This window comes from Hyperolius riggenbachi, chromosome 1 (genome assembly GCF_040937935.1).
Source record: "Hyperolius riggenbachi isolate aHypRig1 chromosome 1, aHypRig1.pri, whole genome shotgun sequence".
Lineage (NCBI taxonomy): Eukaryota > Metazoa > Chordata > Amphibia > Anura > Hyperoliidae > Hyperolius > Hyperolius riggenbachi.
The window spans coordinates 581,608,110-581,625,065 of record NC_090646.1 but is presented as its reverse complement, the minus strand read 5'-3'; the positions used below and the strand labels follow the sequence as shown (position 1 = coordinate 581,625,065).

Below are 16,956 nucleotides of genomic sequence, written 5' to 3'. Positions count from 1 at the left end.
GCCATCACTGGGCATCATTGGCCTGGCTGTCTTCTCCACACTAATCTGAAGTCTGTATGCCGCAGAGAAGCACAGCAAGGAGCGAGGGAGGAGGAGCCAAACTTTGTGGAGGCAGGACAGGACCAGGACAAGTGGCAGGTGGACAAAAAAGTGGCAGGCAAATCTGGTGTGTACCACCTGGCCAACAGCAAAGTACCACCGGTGGTACGCATACCACAGGTGCAAAGCCCTGGTCTAGAGAGATTAGCCTGTGTAATTATGCCTTTTCAACAAGTAAACCGCAAGTGTAAAATAGGGCTGTCAGGTGTGCCACGCTATGCCATAGTGTGGGCTAATATGTAAACACAGGAGGTTAACCCTTTTGTGTTCATAGGACACCAGAAAGTAAACACTGCAGGGTTTTTGTAAGATTTCTGTAAGTTGTAACAAAGAAATGTTTTTCTTTAAAGTTATGATGCTGTTGCTTATCTCCTTAGAGCAGAGAGGAAGCTCTCAGTTTAGGTCCGCTTCAAAAGCTGACAGAACCAACAGGTTTTGGACTAGTCCATCTCCTCACGGTGGAGTCTCAGGGTTTCCTTTTGTTTTCAAAAGCATTTGCTGAACGGCCATTGTTAAGTCTGACTGCCAAAATAGTGTGCGAGTAGGGACGCTGGCTGTCCTATTTTGGCAGTTAGACTTAGCAACTGCCATTTAGGAAATTATTTTAAAAAACAGAGAAAACCCTTTGTATCCCCAATAAGGAACTCGACTAGTCAAAAACATACCTAGTAGATGCAGTAGTGAGCAATGTTGCTATTTTTGCACAAAATTGTGCAGAATCATCAACTCTCAGGAAGATAGTGTCATATTGCAACAGGATCTGGATAGGATGGCTATATGGGCACATACATGGCAGATGAAATTCAATGTTGACAAATGTAAAGTCATGCATTTTGGACGTACTAATGGTCTAGCACCATACACAATAAATGGGATACAGTTGGGGACGTCAAACTTGGAAAAGGACTTAGGAATACTCATTGACAACAAGTTAAATAATCGTACTCAATGCCAAGCCGCTGCAGCTAAAGCGAACAAAATTTTGGGATGCATTAAAAGGGAAATAAAAACTCGAGATGCTAGCATAATATTGCCCCTGTTTAACTCTCTAGTAAGGCCACATCTGGAATATGGAATTCAGTTCAGTTCTGGGCACCACATTACAAAAAAGATATTGCAGTTTTAGAGCAGGTGCAGAGACGAGCTACAAAATTGATACGTGGGATGGAAAGTCTCACTTATCAAGAAAGGTTAGATAAACTGGGTTTATTTAGTCTAGAGAAAAGACGCCTTAGAGGGGATCTAATTAACATGTATAAATACATCAGAGGGCAATATAATAGCTTGGCGGATGAGCTTTTTGTCCCTAGGCCTTCTCAAAGGACTAGAGGACATGATCTGCGCATGGAGGAAAAACGTTTTAGCCATATATTTAGGAAAGGGTTCTTTACAGTAAGAGTGATTAAAGGCACTCAGAGCAGTGCAGAAACTATGGAAAGATGCATATCATTTTAAAGCTCTCTTTCTCCTCTTTCCAATGATATATAAACCGACGCCCTACGCCTTTTAGTTTTCGCTATTTTCACAATTGAAATTGCCGCAGCCGCGATTTCAATCGCGAAGATAAAGAAAAATAAAAGGCGTAGAGCGACGATTTAGGTGTCGCCAGAAAGAGGAGAAAGAGAGCTTTAAAATGATATCCATCTTTCCATAGTTACACAGGACGACACTTTCCCCAGTGTCAGCAGCTCCATTCAGCAGAAAAAGTCGGCCTGTGTAATACAATGTAACTATGGAAAGAAGATGTATATCATTTTAAAGCTCTCTTTCTCCTCTTTCTGGCGACACCTAAATCGCTGCCCTACGCCTTTTAGTTTTCTTTATTTTCGCGATTGAATTTGCGGCCGCGGCAATTTCAATCGCGAAAATAGCGAAAACTAAAAGGCGTAGGGCAGCGGTTTATATATCATTGGAAAGAGGAGAAAGAGAGCTTTAAAATGATATGCATCTTTCCATAGTTTCTGCACTGCTCGGAGTCCCTTTAAGATGTGGAATGCATTGTCACATGAAGTCGTTATGGCAAACTCTATACCTGCATTTAAAGGGGGCTTAGATGCTTTCCTTGCGTTGAAAGACATCCATGGCTACAATTACTAGGTAATGCCTAATGATGTTGATCCAGGGATTTTATCTGATTGCCATCTGGAGTCGGGAAGGAATTTTTCCCTTTAGGGGCTAATTGGACCATGCCTTGTAAGGGTTTTTTCGCCTTCCTCTGGATCAACAGGGATATGTGAGGGAGCAGGCTGGTGTTGTACTTTGTACTGGTTGAACTCGATGGACGTATGTCTTTTTTCAACCAAAATAACTATGTAATTATGTAACTATGTAAAACATGTTGGTTCTGAAAGATTTTAACTGCTTACTTTTTCACTATATTTGGTCCGTTAAAATGGTAATTTGATAACAACCGCGAAGGTCAGGATGTACTGCTGCATTGCTGAGCATATTTCAGTAATGTGTTACAGGCGCTCATGTGCTGTGCTGTGTTCTGACAATAAACTGCTGCATGCATCTCTGTGCTGTGCCAACACAGTGCTGTCTCATTTCAATTAATACTGCCATGCAGAGCAACACACGTGCCATACAATTTTTGTAAAGAGAAGTAAATGGCACTTGAAAAAATTAGTACAGACAGATCTGTAATTCATTCTGTAATTAAGATAATACAAAATTCCAAAGCAACAAAGTACCTCTTTATCAAGAAAAAAACAGTGCAAGTTCATCTGAAAAACAACTCAGCAACAATAAATCACCACAATGCACAATAAATAAATACATTTGAAGTAGCCCAAGAAAAAGAGGGTCACCATCGTAGAGTAACACCAAACACTGAGGTAGAGAATGTGTGGACAAGTTTCAAAGGTGGCTAAAAGTGCTGCTAGCCTGGAAAGAGAACCACTATGAAAGCTGAAGCCAATAAATGGGTCATTAGACTGGGAGCAAAATAGGAAGATAAAAAGCCAACATAGGCTATTTCCTCTGCTCCCACTTTAGAGTTGTCCATATAATAATTTCTTTTTTTGTATAGCGCTTTTCTCCTGTCGGACTCAAAGCGCTTGTGAGGCAGCCACTACTCAGTAGGCAGTGTTAGAGTGTCTGGCCCAAAGAACTCCTTACTGAATAGGTGCTGGCTTACTGAATAGGAAGAGCCAGGTCTCCTACATCAGAGGCAGAGCCCTTAACTATTACACTATCCAGCCACCATATCTGACACCTGCCACTGTTTTTAGAGATAGCCAGTTTTAAATTGTGCAAATCGTGATGCAAATCTAGCCTCCAAAACACAAAATGAGGTGGCAAATCAACATTAAGGACCTCAAGGCATGTGTTTGCGAAATAAATAAAATAGGAAAGGAGGAAGGAAACAATTGGAAAAGGATAGTCGAAAAATGGAAGTTCAAAAAATGACAGTTGGAAAATAATGGCAGTTGAAAAACAGTTAAAATGTGGCTGTTGGAAAATGACAGTTGAGAAATGGCAGTTGGAAAATGACAGTTGAAAAACAGTTAAAATGTGGCAGTTGGAAAATGACAGTTAGAAAATGGCAGTTGGAAAATGACAGTTAAAATTTGATAGTTGGAAAATGGCAGTTGGAAAATGGCAGTTGGAAAATGACAGTTGGAAAATGACAGTTGGAAAATGACAGTTAAAATTCGACAGTTGGAAAATGGCAGTTGAAAAATGACATTTGAAAAATGACAGTTCAACTTTTAAATGCCATTTTCCAACTGCCAAATTTTAACTGTCATTTTCCAACTGTCATTTTCCAACTGCCATTTTCCAACTGCCATTTTCTAACTGCCATTTTCTAACTGCCATTTTCTAACTGCCATTTTCTAACTGTCCAATTTTAACTGCCATTTTCCAACTGTCATTTTCCAACTGCCATTTTCTAACTGTCCAATTCTAACTGCCATTTTCCAACTGTCATTTTCCAACTGCCAATTTCCAACTGACATTTTCCAACTGTCAAATTTTAACTGCCAATTTCCAACTGTCAATTTTTAATTGTCATTTTCTAAATGTCATTTTTCAACTGCCAAATTTCCACTGCCCTTTTATTTAAACTGTAATTTTCCAACTGTCACATTTCAGCTGTTTAAAGGACCACTACAGTGAAAAAAGTGAGCAGTTGAAGGAGAAATTAAGTGAGAGGCATATTGAGGCTGTCATATTTATTTCCTTTTAAGCAATGCCAGTTACCTGGATATCATGCTGATCCTCTGCCTCTAATACTTTTAGCCACAGCTCCTGAACAAGCACATGCAGATCAGGTGTTTCTGACATTATTGTCAGATCTGACAAGGTTAGCTGCATGCTTGTTTCTGGTGTGATTCAGACACTTCTGCAGAGACATAGATCAGCAGGGCTGCCAGTCAACTCATATAGTTCAAGGGCTCTTTCACAGTGCGACGTTAAAGTCTCACGTTACAACAACATGTAACGCACAGTAACTTACAGCAATGAAAAATCAATGGGCTATTTACAGTGCAGACGTTGCGTTGGTGTCTAACGCTGGACGTTAAATGAAAGTGCTGCATGCTATGCGTTATACACGTTTTTAGTTGTGTTAGACTGTTTGCACATGCTCAGTAACTTTTTTTTTTTAACGCATGCGCCGTTTTCGTTCTATTACTCTGCGATGAAAACGGCGCACCAAACGCAGGGCGTTTAACGTCAAAGTTATATATAGTTATGCGTTGCATTGGGGGCATGTTATGCGACCTTAACATCGCACCAAACGCAACGTCTTACTGTGTAAAAGGCCTAAAAGGAAATTAATATAGCAGCCACTGTATTCTTCTCACTTAAGTTGCCTTTAAAGGAGTTCTTTTGCATCCATAAGCCTCATCTAGACAGAGCAATCCGGTGGCTCGATTAGCCGCCGGATCGCCTCTTCCGCGTCCCCGCTTGCCCGCGCGTCCGATTCGATCCGCCCTCGTCCCCGCTTATCTTCTGTTCGATTCCCTGCCATTGTCCCCTCGTGGGGAATGAGCAGGGAATCGGCGGGGGCGAGATCCGACCTGTCGGATCTTATCAATCGAGCCGATTGATAAGCCAAATCCCCGCCGGATCGCTACGTGTAGATGTAGCTTAAGTATCAAACAAGCTGACACTTACCTGGGGCTTCTATCGGCCCCCTGCAGTGGTAATGTCTCACGCCGTCCTCTTCCGATGCTCCGTTCCCCGCTGCTGGTCCCAGTGTAATCACACGAGTTATTACACTGCGGCTGTGCAGTAAGCTCCCGATGACGCGAGCAGGAGCTAACATTATTCGTCTGTTTAGACGAATATTAAACTGGGACCGGCGGCGGGAAACGAAACATCGTAGGAAGACGGCACGGGACATTACAGCTGCAGGGGGCCGATAGAAGCCCCAGATAAGTGTCAGCTTGTTTGATTGATTTTTAGAATCCCACAGAACCTCTTTAAAGACCTAAACTCAAGCACTGCAGCCAAGAAAAAATACTACTGCGCATGCGCACACACCGCCAAGGAGAACTTTGGGGCTCCCAGAGCTGGATCCCTTCTACTGTGGAGGAAGGGGGAAACCTCTTTAGGATACAAAGGTCTCACCTTCCCTGAAGAAAGTACCCCCCTGGGCACTTTTTTCTTACAGGTACACTTTAAGAAAATAAGAGGGTATATGGGAGGGGAAAAGCAGGAGGCATTGGTGGGGAAAACAACTACAATTAGATTGCAAGCCTACATATTGTCAGTATTGGCAATCTGTGGGTAGATTGCCAATATAGGTAGCCTTGCAAGTTTCTCTCTCCCCCCCGGTATACTTATGAACTGCCCGCCGGGCAGAGCCGGATTAAGACCACACAGGGCCCCAAGCAGGGCAATAAATTTGGGGCCCCCCTCCACTCACTTATGTCCTCCCCTTTGGCACCATCTCCCTCTGTCAGGCCACACATTTTTACTGATCTCCCTCCTGGCACCATGATCCCTGGCTCACTGAGGGCTCTTTCACAGTGTGACGTTAAAGTCGCACGTTATAAAATACTTTAACACAGAGTAAAGCACAGCACTACAAAGTCTGTGCGACATTCATAGTGCACACATTGCGTTAGTGTGTAACGCGTAGCGTTATTAAAAAGTGCTGCATGCAGTGCGTTTAACAATGAATCTGCTGCGTTATGTGTAATGCACATGCTCAGTAATGTTTTTTTTTCCTTTTTTAAACTGTTCCTCATGTGCCGTTTTCGTTCCATAGTAAATACATTTTGTAACGTGCGACTTTTACGTCACACTGTGAAAGTGTATGTGCGTTGCTAAATGTGAAAGTGTATATGCTTAACGTCGCATCAAACAACGTCCTAGTGTGTTAGTAGACTCATGCAAATTTCCCGAAGTTTTGGTACCCCTACTTCTATCACTGTTCTCACCCCCCCCCCCCCCCCTCAAAATCCATGCCTTTTTGGTGGTCAGTGGCAGTGCATTACTGCCCGCACACAACTCACTTTACTATAGTATGAAACCCTATAGGCCACATCCATACTCAGTACTGACAGGTGGAAAAGCCATTATGATTCGATCATAGTGAAATAATCTGTCAGTAACAATTGATGCATGTATGGCCAGCTTTAGATTATGGTTTCTAATAAGATTGGAGAGAGGAGAGAGAAGGCAAAGCAGGTGGTTTTGGTGCACGCCGCTCAGCACCGGTTACCCAAACCAGGAGCCCCATAGCAGCAATAATATGCTGTGCGGAACGCGTAAGGGAAATTCGGGGCTCTGGTGATTGCCGCACCCCAAATTACACCTCCCTCAGAGTTGTGACGACTTGGAGGGGGAATGGTATTTATCGCCACCGGGGAGAATATTAGCAGCAGGAAAAGCCGTCATTCGGCGCTCCCGACGCCCAACTCACCTGCAGCGTACAAATACTAAGGGCTCAGACACACTATAAGCGATTTTCTGAGTGCTTTTAGCCATCAGAGGTTTCTGAGAGCTTTTTAAAAAACGCTCAAATTGACTTACATTAAAATCATGGTAAAATCGTGATCGCGGTAAAATCCCGATCGTGGTAAATTCGCTCAGAACAGTGCTTATAGTGTGTCTGAGCCCTTATGCAGAGAAGAGGAGAAACGGTGAGGAGAGAAAAGCTGAGAGGGAAGAAGGTATTTGCCTCACCAGGATTGTACTTTTATTTAGCTTTCCTGTATGACACAAGAAGACACAGACACCCAGCACTAGGGGAAGAGGGAAACAAAGGTGAATGAGGGAGGGCTGGTGCACACCAAGAGCAACTTGAAAAGTGCTTGGCTAATGTTACCCTATGAGAGTGTTCCCACAGCGGCATTGTGGTTTTTTCAAAATCGCAAACATCCTGCATGTAGCATTTTTTGGAGCAATTCATTCAAAAATCGCTCTGCAAATCACTTCACAAAATCGCACTCCCAAATTGCTAGCGATTGCTATTGCGATTTTGGGGTGCACTAGCCCAGAGAGAGGAGGAGTGGAGAGAAATTGAGAATAGTCTAAGGGCTGAGACACACCAGAAAAGCTCCCCAAACGCTAGAGGTTTCAAAAGCTCTTCCCAATGTAATGCTATGGGGTTTTTTTTTACAAAACTTCATCTCTCCAATGTGCATAGACACATAGGATAACATTAGCAGGAGGTTTCAAAAACTCAAACCGCTCAGAAAAACTCCTCTGGTGTGCACCAGGCCTGAGATGGAGCAGAGAGCTTCTCTGTATTGCAGTCCCACATCACACAGGCTACTTGCCTGTAATAGGACTCCTGTCCCTGTCAGTCTCTCACACAAGTCAGAAAGCAGCCCTCCCGGAGTCTAGGGACTGTCAAAAACTTTTCAACTTGTTTAACACCTTACCCACACATGCAGTCATAACAATTGAGAGAGACCAGACAGATATTTTCCTATGGACCCTCCAGGCAAGCTCTGCATCATGCTGTGTATATTTACCAGCTTGCCTGCCCTCTAATTGCACTTTTATCAGCTAGCCTAGTGCTTCACATTGCCTTACAACAACAAACCTGAATACACCAGATGCTGGACCAGCCCTAAATCACTGAATAAAAGGTGGTCTGGGGGTAAATCCCCCCCCCCCCTTCTCCCCTGTAATAGATACTTTGCTCCCCTCTGCAAATTGCATCTTTTTAGCTGCCAGATAATGCAACAGCATGCCAAACTTACAAGATTCACATCTGAGCATGGCTGTGGCCACACTCAGGTATAACTGGGGTGATAAAACTAACGGTAAATGATGATGCTATCATGGAAGAAAAATTAACTACAGATGTACCTGTAGCCTTAGCCCTGGCTAGCAAGTAGTTCTGCTGTTTGTTTGCAAAACATTTTTATTAGTGGAGAACGCTGGACAGAGATCACACAAATAACATTAGTCATTCCAGACCCCCTGCCTGTGTCTGACCGCTAAACTAAGGAGGGGTGGGGGAGGAAGATCCAGGAGAAAACAGTGTATGTGTCTTATTAACTATGTTACAGAGAGCATTCCTGAAGACTTTGTTTTTAACTGACCATAAAGAGTTACATCAACAGGGGCAATAAATCTTTATTGGCGCTGCCGGGGCCCCTGACCTTTCACTAGAATGAAGCAACTGCCTCTATTGCCTGGTGGATAATCCGACTCTGCCGCCGGGAGACTGGGGCGCAGGATACAGCTGGTATACGGCTATTGCTGGAAGCCGAATTGCAGTGTTTTAAAAGCAACTTCAGCACTATCTTCTGATGGCGCCGAAGTTACTGACTGTGCGCCGCTATAGCCATAATTCTATTTCGGCCTATGATGGCGCCGACTGCACCCAAATCTCTTGCACTGTTATTACAGTGCCTCGTCCCCCGCCCCCCCCCCCCCCCCTCCCGCATAATTATAGGTAGCCCAGTGTTGCCAACCGTCAGTAAATTTACGGATTGTCCGTAAATAAACAGTTAAATTGAAGTGCCCCTGATTTCCGTACATTACATTCCTGCACTTGCCGGGTGCGGGTTGTTGCAGTTATTTACTTCCGCCCCCCCCCTGGCTCGCTGTGGCAGCCAGTAGCAGGCATTTCTGTCCCACACAAGCCTCACATCCCCTCCTCTTTCTTTCTCCGGCCGACTCCACCCCCGCCTGGCCGCCTCTGTCACTGTATCAGGAAGCCCGGGAATGTGTCCGCACTCAGAGCGGCTGAATGACTGACTGAGTGTGTCAGTCTCCAAGTCCTCTGACAGTGGTGCTGGCTGGAGAGGGTTGCATGCAGCCTCCAGGAGCCAGCAAGCAGGGAGACAGACATCAAAGAGGAGGAGTGGTGAGGAGACGCTGATGAAAAAAAAGTTTAACTGTTTATTGTGCTCCAGGGGCTGCTGCTGGAGACGAGTGCAGGAGGCATCGGATGTCTGCCCTGGTCATGTGCTGCATGAATGAGCACTGTGCAGGGATTTTCATGTTCTGCATGTGATGTGATCAGTCTGTTCAGGCTGTGTGGCAATTGTTCCCTAAAATGCAAACTTTTCATTAACTGCCACACAGCCTGTCCAGGCTGATTACATCACTGCACTCTATGCAGATTTTCACTTGTGCTCAGAATGGAGTTCTGGGCAGTAAGGGACATATGAGACGGATCTGATGTTTAAAGTGTACCTGGAGGGGGGAGGGAGGGGGGAGACCTAAGGTGAGGGAAGGGGGGGGGGGAGACGTCCCCCCTTCCCCACCGCTCCCCCTTCCCCACCGCTGTGCCCATGATCGCTCCCTCTTTGCGCTGCTCCCCTCCTGCTGCCTGCTGGGGGGACACCTGGCTACCTATTCTGGGGACATCTCTACCCCTGGCCACCTGTTCTGGGGACATCTCTACCCCTGGCCACCTGTTCTGGGGACATCTGGCTACCTGTTCTGGGGACATCTCTACCCCTGGCTACCTGTTCTAGGGACATCTCTACCCCTGGCCACCTGTTCTGGGGACATCTCTACCCCTGGCCACCTGTTCTAGGGACATCTCTACCCCTGGCCACCTGTTCTGGGGACATCTGGCCACCTGTTCTGGGGACATCTCTACCCCTGGCTACCTGTTCTGGGGACATCTCTACCCCGGGCTACCTGTTCTGCTGCCTGTTCTGGGGACATCTCTACCCCTGGCTACCTGTTCTGGGGACATTTCTACCCCTGGCTACCTGTTCTGGGGACATCTCTACCCCTGGCTACCTGTTCTGGGGACATCTCTACCCCTGGCTACCTGTTCTGGGGACATCTCTACCCCTGGCTACCTGTTCTGGGGACATCTCTACCCCTGGCTACCTGTTCTGGGGACATCTCTACCCCTGGCTACCTGTTCTGGGGACATCTCTACCCCTGGCTACCTATTCTGGGGACACCTATAGACCTGGCTACCTATTTTTGGGGAACCACTGCTGTCAAATTAAGTGTATTTTGGGGAACCACTGCCATATTGTCTGTATTTTGGAAGAACATCTGCCAGATTACGTGGATTTTTGGTGAAATGCTGTAAGATTACATGTATTTTGGGAGAAGGGGGGAAAACACTATGGCAGAACTCAAACTTCCCTGGCAGACCTTTTACAGCAATACTAAAATCATGTATATTTGGCCCCACCCATGACCACGCCCACATTCTGTTGCGTGGCCACGCCCATTTTTCGGCGCGGCGCACGAGATTGTGTCAGTAAAAAAAATGTTTTGTCAGTAAATTTTTAGGTATTTGTCAGTAAAAAATAACGTGAAACTGAGGTAGCCCAGTCCCACCATCAGAGAGCTGAGAGCTAGGCAGTGACTCACCACAAAGTTCGGCTCTCCCCTTGCTCACTCCTTGCTCTGCTGCCCTGCGGAATAGTTCACACCTCAGATCATTGGTAAGCCAGCCGCAGAGAAGTGACAGTCAGGCAAGCGGTGCACAGTGACGGCGCATACACTTCAAATACAGGAAGTGAGCAGTGATGTCCCTTTCTGTATCTGCGCCATTACTGGCTGTCTCTTCCCCACTGATCTGAGGTCTGAAGTATTCTGCAAAGCAGCAGAGCAAGGAGCGAGGGAGGAGGAGCCAAACTTTGTGGAGGCAGGACAGGACCAGGACAAGTCGCATGCGGGCAATAAAGTAGCAGGCAAACCTGGTGTGTACCACCTGGCCAACAGCAAATTACCACCGGTGGTACGCGTACCACAGGTTGAAAAGCCTTGCTCTAGTAGACTTGGAGGTATGCTTGGGATCATTGTCCTGTTGAAAGGTCCAACGTCTCCCAAGCCTCAGGTTTGTGACGGACTGCATCACATTTTCATCCAATATCTCCTGGTACTGAAGAGAATTCATGATACCTTGCACATGCTGAAGCTTCCCTGTACCTGCAGAAGCAAAACAGCCCCAAAGCATGATTGACCCCCCACCATGCTTCACAGTAGGCAAGGTGTTCTTTTCTTCATAGGCCTTGTTCTTCGTCCTCCAAACGTAGAGTTGATCCATGGGCCCAAACAGTTCTAATTTTGTTTCATCAGTCCACAGAACACTATCCCAAAACGTTTGTGGTTTGTCCACATGACTTTTGGCATACTGCAGTCGACTCTTCTTATTCTTTGGAGACAGCAAGGGGGTGCTTCTGAGAGTTCTGGCATGGAGGCCTTCATTACGCAGTGTGCGCCTTATTGTCTGAGCTGAAACTTCAGTACCCGCATCTGATAAATCTTTTTTCAGTTCCTCAGCAGTCACACGGGGACTTTTCTCCACTTTGGCTTCAGGTAGTGCACAGCAGTCGAAGTCAGCATCTTCTCTCTGCCACGACCAGGTAGCATTTCAACAGTGCCCTTTGCCTTGAATTTGCAAATTATGCTTCCTATGGTGTCTCTTGGTGTGTTTAACATCTTAGCAATCTTCTTATAGCCAATGCCCTTCCTGCGAAGAGAAATCACCTCTTCTCTTGTCTTCCTGGGCCATTCTCTTGACTTCAACATGTTTGTAAATACACCAGTAAATGTCTAGAAGGAGCTGATTATCACAGTCATTTTAAATCTACCTAATTGGTGCTTATTATGCTTGATTGCTGCTCGTTAACATCCACAGGTGTTTTCTATACCTGATCGAAAACACTTGAATGAACCTCTGTTCTTAAGAGTGATAGTCTTTAAGGGGTTGAATAATTGTGTCAATGCAGAAATCACAAAAACAACATTTAATACTGTATTACAAAAACAATTGATTTCATTCTGAACACAATTACAAATGTACACTAAATTCCCTAAAACCCTTTAAGGCATTGGGGGTTGAATAATTTTGAACACAACTGTATGTTATTAAACTATCAAGATAGAACCTGAAAATGTTGATTACACTGGACTGAGTCTGCACATATTCAGTTATATCATTTTAAAATGACAGAATGTGGCCCAAAACAAAATCCAGAATCTCCTCCAAAGTAAAAATCCAGCTACACACGTACACAAGCTAGATTAAAAACTTGTCCAAGGCTGACACTTTGGGTGAAAATCTATTGTGTGGACAACAGCCACCGACTGTCGTTGGTGCGCCAGCAAGCCATCCAACTGGCAGAGCAACTTGCCCATTGTTCCAATCACTCCACCTGCTCCTCCCTCCATGCGCTGCTCTTTCCCCCCCACCACCATAAGATGACTTGCTAGCCTGTGTACGGCCTCATCCCTGAACCCAATGATCGAGTCCCAATCCCTCCCGGGCAACAGTCCTTGCACACCCAATCTTGGTTGGCTAAAATTACCACTTCCGAGTACTATGAGAGCTTAGCTCTTCTCAATGAAAACACCCAAACAGCAAATATCGAAACTGCGTGCCTCAACCCAGCTCCAGTACCTCCTAGTGATAATCAAACGTAATTATAGCAAGGGTCACAGCAATGCTTCGTGGAATTACAGCTTTTTTCATTCACAATCTTGCATAGAAACAATAAGAGCTGTTTAATGTTTTATGCAAGTTTATGACGAGGTTTAATTACACAAAGTGGTGGCGAACCTGGCTATAAATTACATTTGATCAGATATAAGAGTTTATCTACACAATCTGTTCACTAAATATTCAGATTCTGTTGAAATTGGCCTATATTGAATGAGTGTATGCGCCCCTAAAGGGCAACTGAAGCGAGACGGATATGGAGGCTGCCATATTTATTTCCTTTTAAGCAATACCAGTTGCCTGACTGTCCTGCTGATCATCTGCCTCTAATATTTTCAGCCATAGGCCCCGAACAAGCATGCAGCAGATCAGGTGTTTCTGACATTATTGTTAGATCTGACAAGATAAGCTGCATGCTTGTTTCTGGTCTGATTCAGACACTACTGCAGCCAAATAGATCAGCAGGGCTGCCAAGCAACTGGCATTGTTTAAATGGAAATAAATATAGCAGATGCCATATCCCTCTCACTTCAGTTGGCAGCCTAGGGTTCCCAAAATTCTATGATAACTATAGAGCAGCTCAACTGGCCCAGACTGAGAAATTATACTCTATATGAATCTGAAGGTGAGGGAGTCGTTACAACAATTTCTGGTGTGTGCATAAGAAAACTTAGAAGTAAATACACAAGTATGGTCATACTGCAACTTACATCAAGCTTCTTATTATAGTTTAATGCTCGCACTGCTTTCCGGGCAAGGTGAAGGGCGTGGCTGTCATCCAAGGCGTAGTGATCAGTCACTCCAGAGTTTCTGGTTAAAGACAAAGGTTTTAGCAACTGCAATCTTTAACAATGTGTCCCCCCAAACACACACACACACACACACACACACACACACACACACACACTACAGTACTTTCTACAGTACATGCTTTACTATAGTCGAGCAATGAGTCTGTACAGTGCTTGTCCCCTGTAGTATTACCGATGATCAAGCAACAAAAAGGGAGACACTGATCTAGCAGATGTACAAGCCTTAAAGTGTAACTGTCGGGCATAAAATCAAAAATCAATTCTTTATTTTTATCTAGTAAACAAGTAATAAGGATGCCAATCAGGCAATCCAAAAGTTAAAATCTCTATTACTTTTCTTGTTTATGAATGATCATTCCCCAGTTTACTATTTGGTACGTTGCCGCAAAAAGGAAGTTGCAGGGCATGCTGGGTTGTCCTTTTTTGCTTCTGAACATTAGTTAAGTCTGAGGGGAAATAAAGAAGCAAAAAAAGACAACCCAGCATGCCCTGCAACTTCCATTGTGCAGCAACGTACCAAATAGTAAACTGGGGAATGATCATTCATAAACAAGAAAAGTCATAGTGATTTTAGCTTTTGGATTGCATGGTTAGCATCCTAATTACTTGTTTACCAGATAAAAATAAAGAATTGATTTTTGATTTTATGCCCGACAGTTACTCTTTAAAGGGTGAGGGTTCTTACACATTAAAGGGTGCCAGCAGTGCGTGATCACAATACAAACATAATTGAAGGTTACATGACTGGAAGACTTTAAGAATGGTCAATAGGATGCAAATAATAATGCAAGATATTTTATGGACCTTTGGGCTGATTCACACTACAAAAGCTTTTTAAACGCCAGAGATTTTAAAAGCTCTTGCTAATGCAATCCTATAGGGGATTTTTACAAAGTCACATCGCTCCAGTGTGAACACTCACATAGGATAACATTAGCAAGAGCTTTTAAAAACACAAAGCGCTTAGAAAAGCTCTTGTAGTGTGAATTAGCCTTAAAAAAAGATCTAATCAAATTCTAACTTGGGCGTACCTATGAATAAGCTGTCGGGAGACTTGGGCACAGGATACAGCCAATATAGGGCTTATCATGCTGCTGCACAAGTCCCGGAGGCGTTAATTACTGTAGCCCCTCCAGGTCCACATGGATGGTGGGGAATGATGTAATTCGGCTTCCAGCTATTTGCTGGCGGCCGAATTATAGTGTTTTAAAAGTGACTTAAGCTCAGTCTTGTGACAGCCCCGAAGTTACTCACTGTGCGGCGCTATAGGCGTAATTCCAATTAAGGCATATGGTGGCGCCGGCTGCGTCCAAGTCTCCTGTGCTGTTTCAACAGCGCTTGCAACTTGGTCCATTTTCAAGCTACTGTACACAACTTTGCATTCACATAGGCCATAGGGCATGATTCGGAAAGCTTTTTCACCTTATCTATGTTACTTTCTTAAGTTCCCAAAGAGCAGAAATATAATATAATTAAGGTAAGAAAAGTAATGTTTAAATTAAGTTAATCAGGAACAACTGACTTTGAGTGATTATTTTGCTTGTAAATGTCTGAAAGGTATTTGTATTAAATTAGGTGATTAAAAAAAAGGTCATTTATGAGAAGTTTTGCGAATAAAGCCCTAGGTGCATAATTTTGCACCAACTTGGAATTATTTGCATCTTACTGATTATCTTTAGTAGCCATAATGAACAGTCCAAATGGTTTCCCAAAGACTAGTAATACCAGCAGCAGTCATGCCCTTTTATCCATACCATTCAGAGTTTTGGCTCTGCAGTGGGGATGTCAATGACATGCAAATAGTTCATGTAGTATCCTGCAAAACGTTATGTGGAAATGTATGTCGCTTGAAAGTAGACCAATTGCACCCCACCTTGGACCACTTTCAAGCTGCATAAATTTGCATACAAAATTAGCATACGCCTACATCAACTCGGAATTACTGCAACTCACTGACCATCCCTACTCAGCAGCTGGATAGTAGTTGGGTCATCAGAGACATGCAACAGTTTCAGAATAATACCCTGCACTGGTAATAATCACTTCTATAGATGCTTAGAATAGTGGTAACCATTAACAAACTGTTCCCCATCCCCTTCTTGCACCTCTGACACTGTAGTTGTCCTTGGCAGGTTTTGGTGCGCCGTATCAATTGCTATGCATAGCGTGCTTGGGGGGCCCCATGCAAAACTCACACCGGGGCCCTCCGCTCCTTAGCTATGCCACTCCTTTCGCTAACATGTCACCTTGTAACCACGCAGGCTTTAACTGCACAACAAAACCATCCTGCGGTTTAGAATCACTTTTCTCACTCTGCATACTGGACGTAATGCTCAGTATCTGTTTTTATTCTATTTTCATGAATACTCATGTGACACTTGTCCTGTCCTGCATGCTGGTCTATGTGATGATAATTAGAAAAACAGCAGCTGTGTGCCTGGTCTTTGGTCACACATTAATTCTGATCAGACAGCCACCTACTCTGTAACACCTTCACACAGCGCTGCATGATTCACCTTGCTCTGGGGAAATGTAGAATTCAATTTACTGGTGACGACAGCTGACTAATGAAGCTCATTCAGGGCGACGCGGTGAATTCACCACCTCCAGCATAAGAATAAACCCGGCTGTACAGTGCTGCATGGTGCATCTAACCAATAGGCCAACAGTTACAGTGTGTGGCCTCAGTCCAAATGACTACTGTTAGGCCTCTTTCACAGTAGGACGGTGCGTTTTGATGCGACAAAGTCGCAGCAAAAATTACAACGCAATGCCCCACAAAAGTCGCAACGCAACTTAATGCCCCATTATGGTTGCATACAGTAGAGCATACAGGCAATAAAAAGTATGCTTCCAAGTCATTACTGAGCATGTGCAAACAGTCCAATGCAGCTAATAATGTGTATAACGCACATCATGCAGTACTTTCACTTAAAGAGACTCTGTAACATCAGAAACATCCCCTGGGGGGTACTCACCTCGGGTGAGGGGAAGCCTCCGGATCCTAATGAGGCTTCCCACGCCGTCCTCTATCCCACGGAGGTCTCGCTGCAGCCCTCCAAACAGCCGGCGACAGACCCGACTGTCAATTCAATATTTACCTTTGCTGGCTCCAGCGGGGGCGCTGTGGCTGCTTTCGGCTCGGAAATAGACGGAAATACCTGATCTCAGTCGGGTCCGCTCTACTGCGCAGGCGCCGGAAACTTG

General features: G+C 44.6%; 1 protein-coding gene across 1 annotated transcript in view; it reads right to left on the bottom strand.

Moving 5' to 3' along the window:
• Positions 1–16,956, bottom strand: part of MCCC2 (methylcrotonyl-CoA carboxylase subunit 2) — a 95,909-nt gene that overhangs the window by 35,213 nt on the left and 43,740 nt on the right. Inside the window, exon 9 of the mRNA XM_068248214.1 lies at positions 13,648–13,747. Within this exon, the coding sequence (XP_068104315.1) occupies positions 13,648–13,747 (100 nt within the window). The remainder of the gene's footprint in view (positions 1–13,647; positions 13,748–16,956) is intronic.